This window comes from Hippocampus guttulatus, chromosome 4 (assembly GCF_054856545.1).
Source record: "Hippocampus guttulatus isolate MCC_2025c chromosome 4, RoL_Hgut_1.0, whole genome shotgun sequence".
NCBI lineage: Eukaryota > Metazoa > Chordata > Actinopteri > Syngnathiformes > Syngnathidae > Hippocampus > Hippocampus guttulatus.
The window spans coordinates 19,774,674-19,792,565 of record NC_141264.1 but is presented as its reverse complement, the minus strand read 5'-3'; the positions used below and the strand labels follow the sequence as shown (position 1 = coordinate 19,792,565).

The window sequence follows — 17,892 nt, the reverse complement described above, 5'->3', positions numbered from 1 at the left end:
ACGTTATGCGTATGACACCCAAATTGACCCTAAAACTAAAATCTGTCAGAGTTTAGACTTCATCTGTTTCAAACTGAGTGAAAGAGGACATTAACTCATTCACTCCCAAAGACGTTTTTAAACGTCTTTTCAGACTTGGTCCAGAACTGGCTGGTACTGAATGAGTTAACGGCCCTTCGCAAGAAAACAATAAATGTCTATCACCCAGACATGCTTTGTCATAGCCACAGATTAAAATGCCACTTGTGACAATTTGACTCTCAATCCTTCCGTGCCATCGTCTACTTCTCGAACATGCACTTTCTCCTCGCAGCTTCGAGTTTCCTGAACGCAACATACTTATAGTTGCTCTGCCACAGGCTATTCCCGAGCATCATCCTGGCATCCCCATTGGCTGAGAGCAACCTCTACCACATGAGTCAATGTGTGTTGATAGAATGTGTTTATGCAGCGTCCTGGTCATTCGCCCCTCGGGTCATGAAGTGTTCCGATAGTTTTACGTAAATGTGAGTCACCCAGAAAAAGTGTTCGCTCACTATGCTGATGTTTGCCTTGGACACTTTCGAAGGATTGTTAAAAGCCGACAAAAGCAAACGTCCTTGCGTCAGTTCTTTACAAAACGCCAGGCAAACCACTTCTGAGAGAGAACATGGACTAAAGAGGGCAAAAAAACAATGAGGATGCAGTTAAAAAAATAAATGACCATCATTTGTGTTTTTTACTCAGTTTTTTTTTTATATTATGCACAACTCTCATTTATTGTGCTACAATCTAATTGTAACATGTATTTGTTACATATTTTGAAGCATTTTTAGGCTTTAGAAAACATTTATGTCTGAATTTTGGGGGCCATTTAGATGGAAAACGAGTCTCTACATACAAAATTTTCTAGGAAAGAAATTTCTTCCAGTGCCAATTAATTTCATAAGTAGAAGTAGCACTGTACATTTATTTGGCTAGGAAATGATGAATACAATTGCTTCCTGGAATTATCAAATTAAAGCGACAAATTGACAACTTTTGGACAAATTTACAGATATCCATATGCAAACCGAGGTATTTTTCTATTTCCGCTGTATATCATTGTATTCTCATGAATGCATGTTACCATAAATATATATGGTCAGAAAGCTGCTTAGGATGTAAAGTGCACTTTTGATAACCTCTGCCTAGCATTGGTTTTATATTCAATGACTTGTTGAAACCGAGAGACAAGTATGTCATATCACCCTACGCGGTTTTGTACCTGTGCAAGTCGCTGCTGACTTTCCGCATCTCCCGGATGTACCAGGGCCTGGTGGGCCTCATGGATTAGCATGGATGAGCCCTCCATGACGCAATGGGCGGAGTCTAGCATTGCAGCTGCGGCCTGAGGCTCTTTAGTGCTGGCTGCGACACCTCTGGCCGCTTGTGCCAACGTCCTTAATGCCTGCGCCGTTTCTCTGGCAGCCACACCTGTAAACAAAACAGGTGCGTGAGGGAATCGCAGCAATGTCTGTTCAAGAATTTGCGGCAGGACATTTGAACATTTTGCGATAATGACACCTGGAAGTAAAAGACACATTGACTAGCCAAAACGGATGTGCTACTGGCACAGTAGCTAAAAGAAATAAAATACAGAAGCTCACTCTGGAGACCATTTGTCATCCATACAGGCATGTGGCAGGCGTAAACACCATTTATCCACGTTATGAAACTCACAGAATCCGGATCTGTCTGTCTACTGAATTCTGAGTGTGACTCCGAATCCGGTGCTCAATTAATAATCTTTGTTTGCATTGATTGTTCTGTTACGCTCCAAACTAGAATACATTATTCACTCAGATCAGGCATATTTGATTTAAATACATCCTTCATTTATAATGACATGCATTGTTTTTGATGAGCAATAGTTTTTATGGTTGATAGGCTTTAAGCAAGACACACGGAGGCTGGTGTTTTGCTATTAATTCCCCAAATCGCGGCATTCTGCACATTGGGGGTTTGCAACGCCACAAACAGAACATAATAAAATGCTCTCTTTGTCCAAATAAATCAACCGTTATTATCAACATGGTCTCACATGGGAGATGCTCCTAATGTTTTATACGTACTAAAAGATTAGCAGAAAATTGCACCAAATTGCTTGAACCAGCCAAGAGGAGCCATTTACTGATTGAATGTTAAGTCTAGTGAAAATAAGATTAATGAGTAGCCAGAAGCACCCCGGGCCACAGCATGATGAGGTGCCTGTGAGCATTCATTGTTATAGGAAAAACATTCATATGAGGACCTCATGCCTCCTCCGAGCGCCCCGTTGGCCCTGGAAAAAAAAGGCAAAGCAGTCGCCACATCATTCGAGCTAAGTGAAAAAAAGAAAAGCGGTATAATCCTCTCTTTTGGCATTTTGACATTTAGACAGAGTGATTATTTTTAAATGAGACTCGAATACACCTCTCTTACCTGTATAATGTTCATTGCCTTGAGCAGCACAAGTCAGCAGTTGGGCCATGGAAGAGCCCACAGCCTTCGATGTGCTTCCCAAATCCTGTGCACACTTCTCCAACTTTGCGAACAGAACAGCAGGCCGCGCAAAAATCATCTCAATTAAACTGGGATGACCCCACTGCGTGGTTTCAACACTTTGTATCTTTACAATACGACTTCAGTGGGCTCACCGATTCCCCGGGGAGTGGTTTGAGTTGGCTGTCAATAACGGACATCTTGGCATCCTGCAGCTCACATTTGAGTGTCTGAACCGTTTTGAGGGCTGAGTCGATCTCCAGTGGACCGCACGCTTCATGGGCCTTTAAAAAACAACAACCCAGATTTAGCTGTTAGTTAGCCCAACCAGATAGGATGCCATCATGCAGGAAAAAGTTGAGCCTATTAGCACTGGATGAGGTCAACAAACTGAGCACATTGAAGTGGTGCTTGAGAACAATAAGCCAACGTAATGCTTGCATCAGTCAGGCGACTTTTTAAACCTGTGTCGGGGGATAGATACCTTCTGGGTGGCTGTTCTGAGCTCTGCTAAGCAGGTTGCCAGATTCTTTGCACACTGACCCAGTTGCATAGCCGCAGCTTGGTCAGCCACCGTCGGAACGGCCGACTTCACGGACACCACCATTTTACTTCCAGGCTGAAGCAGAGCAGGACACATCAATCACACATCATTACTGTAAGCATCTAAAGAGTGACTTTTCATGATGTTATTATGCAAAGGGGAAAATCAGACCTGTAAGAAACTCTGGCTAGCCATGATGAGGGCAAGCTGGGCTCCAAGCTCCTCGGGTTGGGCTTGGCTGCTTCTCATGCCTTGCACCAATTGAGGAATGCTATCTGCTACTGCCTGCATGAGCACACGATGCATGATTGTTAGCTAAAGCAAAGCTAAAATTTCTCTTACACCAAGCCCCCCCCCCCCAAAAAAAACAACAACAAAAACAAAACACAATTAGGTCTCCAAGTATCACTATAATGACCAACATTGAAATACAGCAACTTAGTAGGCCTAAATATAAGGGTGACCCAAAAAGATGCGTACCCATATTTTTTTTTCGATAATAAATGTATATACCAGGGAAATCCACAAACAATTGAGGAACTGAAAACTGCCATCACAGCAAAAATAAGAGCCATCCCGAAAGAGGAGTGTGTAAAAGTGATTGACAACTTTGTCAGACGAGTACAGGTTTGCTTGCAACGGAATGGTGGACATTTGGAACACATCTTGGGAAAGCCATAAATTGACTAAAAATTGACAGAAATAGCTGAAACTCTGGTGAATGGTCTTCCATAAACTGAATAATGTGTGGTTGTAATTTGAAATAAATAGCTTTTTAATCAAACTCACAATTGAAATTTTCATGGGTACGCATCTTTTTGGGTCACCCTACAACACAGACACTGTATTCCTGAAGTTGAAACATTACACGGAAAAAGATGACGTTTTCCAAGAATCAAGTCCATATTTCATGAGACGAACTTCAAATTACACAAAAACGGAGTCATAATATTTCGAGAGGGAAAAATATTTGTGGCAAAGTTGTCATGTTATGGGAAAAAAACAACACCCCACGATTTACAGGAATGAAGTCAAAATCTAAAAATACTTTACCAGATTAAAAACACAATAAAACAGGAATTATACAAATTCACAGCATCAGAAGTAAAACGGCGGAAGTAACCAAAGCATGCCTATATTGTGTGTTCTACGGCAATTAAAAAACAAACAAACAAACATGGGTTGGGTTTAGGCATCAGAATGACGATGAGATTTTTACCGAACAAAAAGAAGGGTGACGTTCATACCTTGCAGCTGTGTACAAGCTGTTGGTGTGAGACCGTATTTTTGTTGGAAGCCGCGGCATTTTGCGCAGCTGCAATTGTTTGAGTAGCAGCCGCCGCCGCCTGCTTAGCAGCTACCTGCACAAGTGACACAAAGATTACTTGAGTTAATAGAAAATGAATGTTAACAGGAAAAAGTGCCCCGTAAAGGGCTTCACACCGTGCTGTCACGTAAGCCGAAGCTGCCGTATCTAACGAAGCGACGCAGTCTCCCAAGAATTTAGTAGGAAATCTCCCAGACATGACAGAGATCCATTTTCGACAAATACTGGGTGGTTAGATTTTCATCTGAAATCTTACTGAATACTCACGAGAACAGGCTTAAAAAAAAAAAAAAAACACACCGAATGGAATTGAAATAAGTGCGTGCTGTCAAGCGTTTTGTTTCACAATATAATGAGCACTGCTTTTATGCTGCAGTTTCCCTGTTCTTATAACTGCTTCTTAGTTGACATTAATTAGTTGTCACCAGCTTTGAAGTGATGACAGAATATGACATCCCACTCTGAGGTGATTTGGAGGCAAGCAGGCTTAATTTATTCACGGTATAACATTTAAACACAAACACACACACACACAGCTGAAACATATACATGGCACTTTCTTCATGCTGACTCAAAGTGACCATTAGCACTGTGATGTATGACGCCTGATCGCTGGAGCAGAAGTGGGAGAACTCATTAGGGGTGATCTGATGGCTCAACGCGGGTTTTGACAACCGTAAAATAAATTCTTGGCTGTAAATGTTGGGTTGAGATTTTTGAGCTTGCGTCTTTTTGAGACTGGAATGTTTCTATTGCAAGGATGGAGCATGTAGTGGGGAAGACAGGCAAACAAGGAGATGCAAACATGCTGACTCGTTTGACTCACCTCCAGCCTGCTGACTAGCTTTTTCTTTATTGCATTTTGAGCGGCGGCATTAGTGGCGACACGCAAACCCTCAGCTGCTTCTCGGAGCCTCTGCTGCTGGTCTTCATTCTCCGGGTAAGCAGCCGCCCCCTGAGGGCGCACACACACACACACACACACACACACACACACACACACACACACACACACACACACACACACACACACACACACACACACACACACACACACATTTTGGCTCACTATGACAGCTTGAATCAGATCTTGTCAATAAAAATAAACACGGTTATCACAGCGTTACAAAAGATGCTACCGTACGAGGTTGCTTTCTGATTGAAGGCCAATGATTTCCTATCCTCAATCATAACAGCAGGGATGTGGCAATTAATGCACTCGTTAAAAATGATCCATAAGCAGCATTTCTCCTGCCGGGGTGTCTCACTATGATAATATCCTGCTCAACAGGGCCGGGAGCTTACTTGGGAGCCATGGATTCTGCACCCTTTTAAATGGGGGAAATATAATGGCAGGCGGTGTATACGCAGCTATGCCAAAAATATGCAAATGAAGGCAATACAGCAACTTCATTTAGCTCATATTTAACAGTGAATTCAATATGGCATTATGGGCCATAACATCATTAGAGAGAAAAAGGGTATTGTTTTCCATTAGATTAAGCTGATAATGTGAGCCGTGTTTTCATTCGGTAGTTATATTTGGAAATGAAATTCGAAACATGTAAAAGGGATGAACATCGAATCATCAACCAATAGTAAGAAAAAAAAAAAAGAAAAAAACATTTGTACCTTAGCTGCCTCCACCATTCTAGCTGTAGCGTCAGCCAGCAGTTTAGCTGCGGCTAATAGCTTCTTGGAGTTGTCAACATCCACTTCTGCCTCGGCGTCAGATCGCATGGCATTGACCAAGTCAGAGGTGGCTTGCGCTAGAACTCGGGCCTGGCGCACCATCTCACCTATTAGCACAAGAAAGGAAAAAAGTCACATTTGTACCAAGTCACTGTAGGATAATAGTGGAAGTCAATCAAAATAAAATCGGTATTCATTCTTTATCGTATGACGGGATTTTGGACAATTTTCTTCGTCTGTTCCAGCAAGACTGTGCTCAACGGCACAAAGCAAGTGCCATAAATGCATGCTTGGATACATTTGTGTGGAAGAACCCTGACTTCAAGTTAAGGATCCTCTCGCTCAACGTCAATGACCTCCGACTTCACAATTTCTCTCCTGAATCTTTTTTTCTTCTTCCATTTTTACATAAAGCTGTCATTTTTACACTAATGGATACCGATTTGCTCCAACAAACGCCTGCGAGTATGATCCCGCATTATTTTCCAGCACCGATCACCCCACCAATAATAAGGCTTATTCTACTCCAGTATATGGAAATGAGCACCTTTATTTGACAACGAGTGCACAGCTTTATGCTGATCTCATTAAATCGCATATGAAACTGGAGTTGTGGCCAGAGTGAGCATGCACGCGTCTCCCCACACATGTGCTATAAAAAGCTATGTTTCCCAAACACCCACGTCCAGTCGGAAATCACTCACCCGTCACTCCTTCGAGAGACGAGACGCCGGGATGTTTTACAGCCTACATGTACAGCCTTGGAGAATACAGATTGCTTGGTGGGTATAAATCACTGTTGATTTGTTGCCGGCAAAATGTCTTTGCTAAATAAATAAATAAATATAAGCTTTGTTCTTGAAGGTTGAGTGCACAGTAGTTTTATTTATTTTATTTTTTTTTTAAATGAAAAGTTTGGTACTGAACCCCAGAAAATTGGGTGTCTCGGAAATGATTCCTTTTTATGCGTTGACACCTATGCTGCAGTTGAATCCCAATTTCAACAAATGAATCCCCGCCTCCTGCCGTAGCCTCACTTTTGGATACTCACCGGCATCGCCCATTGAAGTAAAAATATTTTCGGTGACGTTCATGATGGTGTCAGTGGCCTGGTCGTAGCGTCCGATGGGCTCGCCGCAGCTGGCGTAGTGGCGGACGTGCTGCAGAAGGTCGCTGAGGGCCTGGCTCACCACGCCGGCCGCTGCGCCGACCTGCTTCAGCAGGTCGCCATCGTCGCTGGCTGAGCGGCAAGCTTTGACGCACGTCTCCACGGAGCGGTCCACCAGCTTCCCGGCTTCCACAAGCTGCTCCTGACATACGGGGGAGCTGATGGTTGGACTCACCACCTGCAAGAAGTCACAAGAATCTGAGAATGCGGTTTTGTTACAGCTGCAGCTGGTGCGAAATAAATAAAGATGGAATTGTAATATGACAATAACATCTTTTTCAAAATCTGGAATTACAAATTAAGACCACAGCCGTTTTGTTTTTTTTCTTTTGTGTGTTTAATAGGATCACTTTGTTCGTGAGAACGTAAATTACTTTCAGGTTGTGCATTTTTTGGGTTGTGCATGTGAAAAGGGGAACCCATTAAAAAACAAAACAAAAAACAAACAAAAAAAAATGCTTCTCATCCAGTATTATATTTTAAGATTTTCATCTGTTAATTTCTAAGAATATAATGACGCCAATAAAATTTGGAATGATGACTGGTGACGATGACGTTAGTTCCGATCCAAAATCGGCTTGTTTGACTTTGGTGGAGTTCTGTGCGTAAAGCCATTCTCTTATGCATGAGCGTGTACCATTCACAAGGTTTTTTCATTTGAAAAGGATGTCCTCTACCGACTTGGCTACGCAACCCAACTACTTTCACATCATTACCTTGGTGCAGGCTACCAGCTGTGAGGTGGAAAGGGCACACTGAGTTGCGGCCGCAATCACGCGGTTCTGCAATATGGTGTCCTCGGCCACCTGGGCCACATTCTTGGCCTTCAGAACCAACATGGCAGCTGCATTGGCCACTGCCTTGGCCAAATTCATCAGGGTGTCCTGCAAAGCAACAACCAATGTCCTTATATAGGACAGTGTTAAAAAAAAAAAAAAAAAAACCTTTCAGGGCACTACTGGATCCTATTTATCTTACTGAATATGTGTTGAAATGTTTGGGTTATTGCTGAAAACTCTCCATGACGCAAAACTACATGAAGTAATCATCTAAGAATAAAGCGCGGACCAATGATATAATCGTGCATTGACATAATGAGGTGAGGTCTTCATGTTTGGCCAGCATTGTCATAGGAACAAGGAGAGGGTGGGGTCCAACCTGGAACTTCTCATCAGTCTCCCCTTCCCCCATGTGACGGAGCAGGTCCCCGCTGGCTTGTCCGATACTTCCTGCTGCAGTCAGCACAGTCTGCCTGGACTGTGGGGGAGATGACATCACCACATTCAGTACGGCCCACTTGGCCTACACACACGAATGCTTCCAGACGTGATCGAGCACAATTTTCAGGTTTCAAATCATTAAGTCAATTTCAGAAGTAATGTCAAAGTCCCTGTAAAGTGAAAACACGTGAAAATAGTAAATCAAACAAAACTTTAAAATCATGAAAAATCAAGCCGATGTCTTGCAAACACTTTACTGGCTGTCATGTCTTTTTAATTTTTTTTTCCTCCTTTCCACCTTTCTCTGCAGGATGTGCGTGCACTCATTGCGACCACGAGGCACTCTAAAGAGGCTATGCAAACGGACCATCCAAAGATGCATTTTCGGGATGTCGGCATAGCTAGCGAGCTAACTTCACACTGAAATAGCACCATTTAACGCTGATATGCACTAAATAGCTGAAGTTCTTATCGACTGGGTGCAGGGCGATTCATGGTGGACCTCAAGTGCAACGCTCCAAAAAAACAAACAAAACTGAAATGGTGACAAAACAGTTTAACGCTGCATGTCTACAATTGAGTACCGCATACTTTACTTCTCAGCTAGCAATTACCTTCAAACCTGTATTCGAAACAAATCACCGAATTTACAGTCGCTCAAGAAAAGGTCAAGTTAAACGCCGCCCGTGCAAGTCACTACAATAACAAAAGGGCGGCACACCTCAGCGGCCGCAGGCTCAACGGCTCTGAGCAGATCCGACACCGCTCCCGCCAGCATCCTGGCGGCACCCATGAGCTTGTGTCCGCTGCCGATCTCATCGTCCATTAAGGCGGCGAGCAGCTTGACGCCCTTCGACATTTCAGTCAGGTTGGAGGAGATAGTAGTGATGGCGCAACCAACCGCCGTGTAGTCAGTTTCCGTGGGCTCACCTGTGGAGGGAAGCGCGCCACCACTGTGGTTCAATGTCAGACCGGTACATTGTGCAGAGCATATGTCATATGTTGTACCATCGCGCCACTTATTAGAGCTACAATTGGAGCAGTCGGTGACGTTTCTATTGAGATCAGTAAATTGAGGGAGACAATGCCTGCGAAGGAGCAAATCTTCCATGTGGATGGTGGAGGAAGTGTCACCAAACAGATGGTGAGGTAAGATTAAGACCCAGCAAAAAAAGGCTGGAATGGTGCCAAGCAACACAAGGAGCAATGAGACGCATTGCCTGATCTTTAGAGCAATAAAATTCACTGTTTCTATGAAGAGAAATCAGAAATGCTTCCTTGTTTAGAGGAAAATTTGGGCCCGTCGTCACTGAAACTTCAATAGAATTATTGTTGGCTCTGTTTTTTTTTTTTTGCTTTGCCAGTTTTAAAAATCCTAAAGATGCCTTTTGGCCAAATCTTGTTTTTTCCCCCTCTCCTTTCTTTTCAAGATTTAGCTCTATTAAAAATAAATAAAAAACAACAAATCAATTTTTATCTCACAAATACAACTGACTGATTGCACAACTTGAGGAGGCAGGCTAATATCTTTCAAGATCATTTCCCAAAACCTAACAAACAACGTGATGACTGGAGAGCTCCCTTTCAAAATCCACATCTTCCGGGGCTATGAAGTTTTACATCAACTACAGCTGCAAATAGGATAGCAATGATTCACATCAGGACCAATTAGTGGACAACAACAATGATGACAGTGTATCCACTGGCCCATATGAGTTATTTATTATGCAGCATAAAATGTTTTTTTTTTTGTTTTAATTTTTCGCAATAATTTGCAATTCATAAAAACAAGACGACTATCACAATGATCAAATGCCGTACGAGTAACTACACAATACTTTTTCAGTTTAACTCGCCATAAGTGTGTGTAAATTTGTGTGCATGGATACCTCATTCTTGCATTTTCTATATTCTTCTGGACTTTTTACCTGCAGTGAGATTGACCACAGATGCCGTTCCAGCAGTGATGGCGTCAACCTGAGAGTGGATTTCATGTTTGGATTCATCCACTTTATTCTGAACCCACACTCTGGATGCCTTTTAGTGGAACAAAAGGAAAGGGCGCTTTAGACACATTAGGAGACCCTGATCCCGTATAAATGCTGGCATGCGACTGAACATTTGTGGTTAATATCAGAATGCATTAAGAGGAGGGGGGGGAAAAAAGTGAAACAGAGTGAGTTTGAGGACATGATGGGATATTGCGCAATCAGGGGCAAAGCATTTTTCATAGAAAATGTACTGAGTGGACCCTTCATTACGCCCGACTGGTAATACATCTCATAAAAGGGTGGTATCAACAATTCAGCTTTTTTTTTTTTTAAACAAAACCCGGGCATTATTATTATTTCTAAAGGCAGATTTTTTTGCTACAGCTCTTCTATGGCATCTCATCACAATACACAGGTGGTCCTTCTTTTGTGGCCCGTGAGCATGTTGAGTATGAGGAGAGGACACACCAGGTCATGGCCAAGAGGAGGCAGATTATCGACATGTCCCAGGTCAGCCTGGGCCTGCTGCACGGCATTCATGCTGCTGTTGATTGTCCCCATCAGGGCCTGCTGGGCTAGATTCTGACAACCAGGAAAAGAGATGTTTTGTGAAGAAAGCTCAATATGAGGACAGTAACATCAACAATGAAGAACACTTTTACTTGGCGTCCATTTTCCTTCGACTTTTTCTGTGTGCACAAAAGGTGGACAGTACAGTATGTCTTTTAAATATTGCTCACATAGTTGAAGAAAGAAAACATGAACACTCAATGGTGGCCATTGCTGCAGCAAGCACGCGCGCCGATTGCGCATCCCATCAAAACCTGCGTCAAAATCTGTGGCGCACCTTAAAGTGTCCTTTTATGGCGGGCAGCCTAAGGCACACCTGTGCAATAACCATGCTGTCAGTAATGCAACCAGCATCTTGATATTTCACAACGGTGGTATAGACAGATTGGCGAACACTGTGAGAGAAATGGGTCTTTTGTTCCCATAGAAAAAGTCTTTGATTTTGTTGTTTGCCAGTTCATCGCAAGAGAATGGAAGCAAAAAAAAAAAAAGGTTCACATTTTTGTTTTCGTTTATAATGCACAAAACAAAGATGAATCCTCCGTTTTTTTCCACAGATTTTTTTTTCTTTGAATGAAAATTGTACTGACAAAAAGCACAGAATCAGAAATAACATAAGAAAACGCGCTACTTTCCCAACCTATACTGGGCAAAGGCATGTGATTACATTAAAAAACATCAGGCAAAAATGTGACAAAATGGATACACAGGTTCATTATTTAGCTTCGGGCATCTAGTGGAAAAGCATTGAATTGTTTTGCGTGGCACTACAAAGTCAGTAGATTCTGCTCTTTCATTACGGGATCTTGCTTGTGCTGCTTCTGATACTGCTGATCGCCACATACTGTTGGACGGGCTTAATAATTGAAAAAGATACACTGTTTGGAGGAAATGGGTCTTCTTTGGACCAAATTAGTGGTACTGGATATATCATTTCCTGCGGCACACCCGATGACACTAATGTGCCCAGCGGCATTTATCTGAGGCACTTAATGACCTTAATGGTAAATAATTATGGACTCACCAGCGGTGGCATATGTCCTCTGTGCATCTGTCCAGTGGTGATTTGTTGTTGGGCAGAGGGCATGGTGCCTACATTGAAAGTGTCAGAGTTGCTAGCGGACCCTGAGCGAATTATACCTGGTAGGGCTACTGAGCCATGCTCCACCCGACCCACCCGGTTGAACTGTTGCTGTAAAATTGTGGACCTTGAGACAAGAGGAGAGAGATGAGAGAGCGGCAGTAAGTGGTGAACATAATAAATACAGACACTACATCATGGCTGCAGTGAATAAACATTCGGCATTCTGATCAATTGAGCAGTTTTTGGGCATTAACCCTTTCAGGGACAGCAGCAACTACAGTGGACCGATTATCGTGTTATCAGGTTACAGGGTGCATGAAAGGGGTAAAATGGAATTTGCAGCACCAAGTAACCCTTAGTTTTTGAAAGGTTGCGATACCCTGCGAATATATTCAACAATGACAATAACTGCATATAAAGCGAGTGTCAAATTGTTGCGCTCCAACCGGTGTTAGTTTTCAGTCATGCTTGCTCGATGGAGTCATTGTTTTGGCAAACGCGGAATGTAATGTCATCAAACAAGCCGTCACATAAATGGCGTCTTGTCGGAGGGCAACAACTGAAACGCGGGCTGAAAGCCCTTCTTGTAAACACTTCATCTGTAATTAAAACAATGCTTACACAAATGTACTGTTGCCATGGCGAGTAAGCATATTCAGATAAATTATTTTAGCACAAAAAAAAAAAAAAGAACAACGTTCTATGACTGTTGTATAAATTTTTTTTGGGGGGGTGGGGGGGAGAGAGAAACAGCAATTTGTTTGGGAGTGAGAACATCCGAGTCAACTGGCCCGAACGCAGCAGGGGCACGATGTCCAATTGTACCGGAGAACCCTGGTGAATACAAATTTCCAGAGTGTGTGTGTGTGTGTGTGTGCGCGCGTGTGTGTTTTGATGAAGGGTGTGATCGAGCACAAAACAAGCATTGCATTAGTTTCCATCAGTCAGCAGGGCACATGGGAAAACTGGGAGAAGCAGCAACCAGCTGGGAAATGAAAATGACTGCATAAATCTATTTCCAAGACATGATGTCTTAACCTTTGTGATATCGTAAGCTCCAAACGGTGACGTTTTTCTTGTGATGAAAAATAAGAACGGCGGCTCGTGCAGTTACTTTGCGGGGATGTTGGGATTTTCGTCGACAGCACTCAAATACTACAAAGAAATAAAACAAAGAAATACTACAGCCATACTCGATCAAGACAAAAGTATTGAGACACTCAAGCCCTCCAGAATAAAATACTCTTCTAAATTTGTGGAAATAGTTTGGGAAGACCTTCAAAATATTTTTGTGGAGGAACTGACAAATCTCACAGGGTGGATAATGTGGGACGCGACTCCATATTTATTCGTGACTCCATTTTCATCGACTATCCGAATAATTTTGTCCACATCGTGTAGCAATGCTGGAAACAGATGCCAGTCATACAGAGACAACAAAAATCAGTGAAAGAGAAATGTCTCTTACTTCTTAGGGGAAACAGATTCCTCCAACATGGTGGCCTCCTCATCTCCCTCAAGGCCGAAGCGATCCTTACTCTGCTTCTGTGAGCGAAGGAGGACGCGGAAAATGATGTTGAGCAAAATGTAAAGTCAAAGCAGGTCCTATGGATTAAAACACCAGTCGATTTTGGGCTTGCCTTTTTCAGAATGATGTCAATATATCCGGCAATGAGTTGGGATATTTGTTCTCCCTCTGTAGTCTGGACAGAGTAATAACTCTCCTGGTACTCACCAAAATCCTTTCAGGCAAAACAGAGATTCCAGGCCAGTCAAATGGTGATTGAATCGGAACATTTGAATGTCGACCAAATATTTCTTGCGCATTCCATATAACGCCACCCTTGAAGCAGGCTCGCAGATAAATAATAGATACATAAAAGCCTTCATTAATCCAGCTCTAAACCAAAGGAAAATCAAGCAGGCTTTGATGTATGTGATATAGGACTTGGGGGGGGGGGGGGGGGGTAGCAAAAATACTGATGTAATCCACACCCACTAAAAAGCTTAGAAAAACAAAAAAGATGCAGATTCATTCACATTTCATGCATTTTGCACAAAAAAACAGGGGGGAAGATGTGGAGGAAGACAAAAAACAAGCTTTAAAATAACAAAAAAATCTGAAAAAAATAATTGACAAAAATCTGGGAATATGCAAATCCGTCAATGTCAAATATGCGGGTTTCCGCTGTAGAGTTGATTAAAAATAAGAAGCGCTGAATCTAAAAATTGCTGCCTAAAAAGTGCAAAAACACGGTATAATACGAGTCTCCCTCTTCTGGATGTGCGATGGTTGGCACATCTCGACATCTCTTTCAAGGAGCAACTTTTTCAAATATGCTATCTGATAAAACAAAAAGAAAAAAAAATTTTTTTTGGGGGGGGGATAAATAATACATCGAAAGTCTGCACAATCCTCCCAAGGCTTCAATTGTTCTTTTTGATGAAATAGCCAGCCAGTAGATGTTGTCTGAACAATTTAATGAAAGCTCAATCTGCTGTAAATGATCGGAAAGGTTGAATTTGAGATTCATTCACATCTCACGCAAATCTGAGCATGGAATGTAGATTAGGCGCACGGGATTAGAAAACGGGAACATGAGTTTGTGCCGCAGATGAGATGTTGAGAGTCCAACATTACCAGGGTGAAGCTCTTAGGGGAGGCGGCCCATCTTTTGACCGTCGTCAGCGGCCACTCCTGCACCACATCTTTCGTCTTCTCATCTACTCGCATCACAGACTCTTTGGTTATCCCCAGCAGGCGTGGGACCAATTTATTTTTACCCTTCATTTTTTCCTGTCGGATAGGGAAAAAAAACCCCATCACATCATATTCATGCCGGTGCTAAACACCTCCACAAGATGATTCATTTGAGACGTGGACGCCATGTTAATGCACATGCTGCGCCGGTAGTGTTCTGAGCCCCCCCCCTCGACGGATCGGGAGGGCAGCTGTGAACTGACCCAGCAGATTTCAGTCTTATTTAACTGCTGCTTTATCGAGCAGGGTCTCCACAGGCTTTAGTCACCGTCAGCGCTGCAGCGTTGTGCTTCAGCCGGCACTCTGCCTGAGCAGCTCCACTGACTCCCCTGCCCACTGGAAATTCATTATATTGGAGCCTACTTCGCGAGGGCAATAGACATCCACTGCAGACCTCCTTCAAGGCTTTAACGTTTGAGTAAATGGCTCTCATTTTGGATCTCAACAGCCAAAAGAGGGAGGTTTCATCCAGACGTTAATTTTTTTATTTTTTGCAGGAGTTGCAAGAAAACAAAAATGCAAAGATTCACCATTAACCCTTTCATGCACTTTGTAGCCTGATAATATGATAAACTGTCCACTGTAGTAACCATTGTCCTTGGAAGGGTTAAAAAAAAAAATGTAGTCGGCAATATAGCCTAGTAGGAATCCTCCAATGTGACTTAACACTCAGCTTTTAACCAAAACGAGCACCACAAATGAAATTGTTACCTTTGTTTTAAATGACAACAACTGTCCACTTTGTAAAATGACACTGTTGCAAACACACTGAATTTGCAAGTGAGTCAAATAAAACCGTAAGGCGTTAAGCATGTGCGAAGAGTGTTAATTAAAATCATTGTCAATCGCTAAGTCTGGCTCAGGCACAAATGAAACGTGGTTTGGCAATACAGCTGCTGGCACAGCATACGCACAGCCAATTCTGTCAAATTGGATGCATGACAGGTATAGAGTTGTTGTTTTTTTTTTTGTTTGGTAATTGTTAGCAAGAAAGATTATTTATTCATATTGCATCTACTTTCCGAATTCACCCCAAAGAGATCAATGGGATCAATGTGGCATAATACCAGCCATTCATTCGAGAACCCCCACCCCCCCCCCTCCAAAAAAACAAACAACAAAACTAAGATAATGAACGAAATCGGCAGAACCAGTCATTAAAGACAAATATCGCGCTCGGCAGAGATAATTAGCGTGCTGTGATAGAGGCAGTTTTGAGAAAGGTCAGGGTAATCAATTTTTATTGGACTCTTTAAAAAAAAAAAAAAAAAAAAAAAAAAGAGTTGTGAGAAAAGCAAAAAGGTACTTCATGGGAAAACCTCAAGGTCAATGACTCAACAAAACCCAGAAACTCAGTGTCCATGATATTATCATAAACAGGTTTGTTCAAAGCATTTCATTCACTCAAGCCCTGATTCAATGTGATTTTCCGATTTTCAGTTCCTGATTTCGATTCCAATTGATTTTTAATATTTTTTTTTTATAAACAAAATGACTCATTTTAACACCTGCATTTTGTCTTTGTTACAAACAGTAAATTTTTGTAACTTTACCAAAAAAATAAATAATCATAATTATTGTGACTGCTTCACTACATTTTTATCTTATCTGTGTTTTGTTGCTTTTGTTTTGTTAGTACCAGAACTAAACATGAAAATAAATAAATGTACGACATAATTGACTGTAGTGCGTCGACCTCACAGTGCAGAGGTGCCGGGTTCGATTCCAGCTCCGGCCTTCCTGTATGGAGTGTGCATGTTCTCCCCGGGCCTGCGTGGGTTTTCTCTGGGTACTCCAGTTTCCTCCCACATTCTTTTCAATTCATTATGACATCCCTAATTCAATTTACATGAGTTTCGATGTCAATTTTCTATTGACGCAGGAAGTCCGATTTCTTTCTTTCCTTAAGTGGGCAGTTATTACAAAATGGGGAACTTTGGTCAAGGTTTTCAAACATGCGCGTGCAGGAAATCCCAATATAGGGGGATTTCATTTTGCGCTGACACTCACAAACACACACACCGCTTGTGCACACTATTTTCACATCCGGGATGTTTACGGCCAAAGAGCACCTGCCAAACAAAAGCCTGTGGTGATTAAAGACTGACAGAAGATAAATGGAAGATTAAATAAACTCTCAGCCGCCATGTCAACAAACCCAGGTGTGTGCTTGAGCCTCTGTTCGCAACAGCAGCAGAGTGCAGTTGCTCTGAATTATTTAGCAGCGCTTCGAATCCTCCATCACTATGTTTCCTCATCGAACACAGAAAAGCGCTTGTGCATTTCGACGCGCGCGCCCTTACGTATAGGCAAAGCAAATCTGAACCTTGTGATGTGCTTCAACTACGGGGCCAAAAGTGCAATTTAACGTCCATTACGACGAGCTGCAATCCAATATTGCTACTTCCCTCAAAGTTCATGAAAGAGGCCGAGGGCAGCGAGTTTTTATGATACCCGCGGGTGCAACTTGATTATGGTCTCACGCAACACTGCCACAAACCACAAAATAACAGAACTGCTACCGTCACCAGACGATCAGAGTACGGACTAATGCACAGCTCATTAAGCTTGTAATTAGTTTTAATAAGCCTGTAATGTTTCGGATGAGGGTCGACACAGTTTTTTCCCCACATGAAATATACACTTGATGACATTTTCGATAATAAATACCACTTCGTGACATCTTGCTCAGGGCAAAAGTGCAAGGAAGATAGTTTTGCTTTCATTCATCCACTTTATAGAACGCTTGTCCTTGACGGGTGATTTGGTGTCCATTCCGGCTTACTTTGTGGAGTGACCAAAGAGCCATACATTACATCTTGGTGCCTGGCTTCTTGGGGTTGAACTGACTAGTCGAATACTTTACCATTCCGCATTGATTAGAGCTCCAAGATGATTAATGGGCAATCACGGGTTTTGGCATTAACAACATGGATGCTTTGCTGATGGGAACGGGTGGCGGGGTTACGCAGAAAACTAGCGACAGTGTCTCAAGCCTGTGGAAAGAGTTGACTAAAAATGACATTAATATGT

General features: G+C 42.4%; 1 protein-coding gene across 3 annotated transcripts in view; it reads right to left on the bottom strand.

Moving 5' to 3' along the window:
* Positions 1-17,892, bottom strand: part of tln2b (talin 2b) — an 86,514-nt gene that overhangs the window by 27,331 nt on the left and 41,291 nt on the right. For all 3 annotated transcript variants that reach the window (XM_086108391.1, XM_086108389.1, XM_086108390.1), the window contains exons 10-27: positions 14,740-14,895; positions 13,739-13,840; positions 13,567-13,643; positions 12,039-12,222; positions 10,913-11,026; positions 10,382-10,490; positions 9,175-9,383; positions 8,392-8,490; positions 7,950-8,117; positions 7,117-7,411; positions 6,006-6,172; positions 5,200-5,328; positions 4,294-4,407; positions 3,218-3,331; positions 2,987-3,121; positions 2,658-2,786; positions 2,443-2,545; positions 1,247-1,455 (exon numbers count right to left, since the gene is read on the bottom strand). In XM_086108391.1, coding sequence (XP_085964517.1) covers positions 1,247-1,455; positions 2,443-2,545; positions 2,658-2,786; positions 2,987-3,121; positions 3,218-3,331; positions 4,294-4,407; positions 5,200-5,328; positions 6,006-6,172; positions 7,117-7,411; positions 7,950-8,117; positions 8,392-8,490; positions 9,175-9,383; positions 10,382-10,490; positions 10,913-11,026; positions 12,039-12,222; positions 13,567-13,643; positions 13,739-13,840; positions 14,740-14,895 — 2,613 coding nt within the window. The remainder of the gene's footprint in view (positions 1-1,246; positions 1,456-2,442; positions 2,546-2,657; positions 2,787-2,986; positions 3,122-3,217; positions 3,332-4,293; positions 4,408-5,199; positions 5,329-6,005; positions 6,173-7,116; positions 7,412-7,949; positions 8,118-8,391; positions 8,491-9,174; positions 9,384-10,381; positions 10,491-10,912; positions 11,027-12,038; positions 12,223-13,566; positions 13,644-13,738; positions 13,841-14,739; positions 14,896-17,892) is intronic.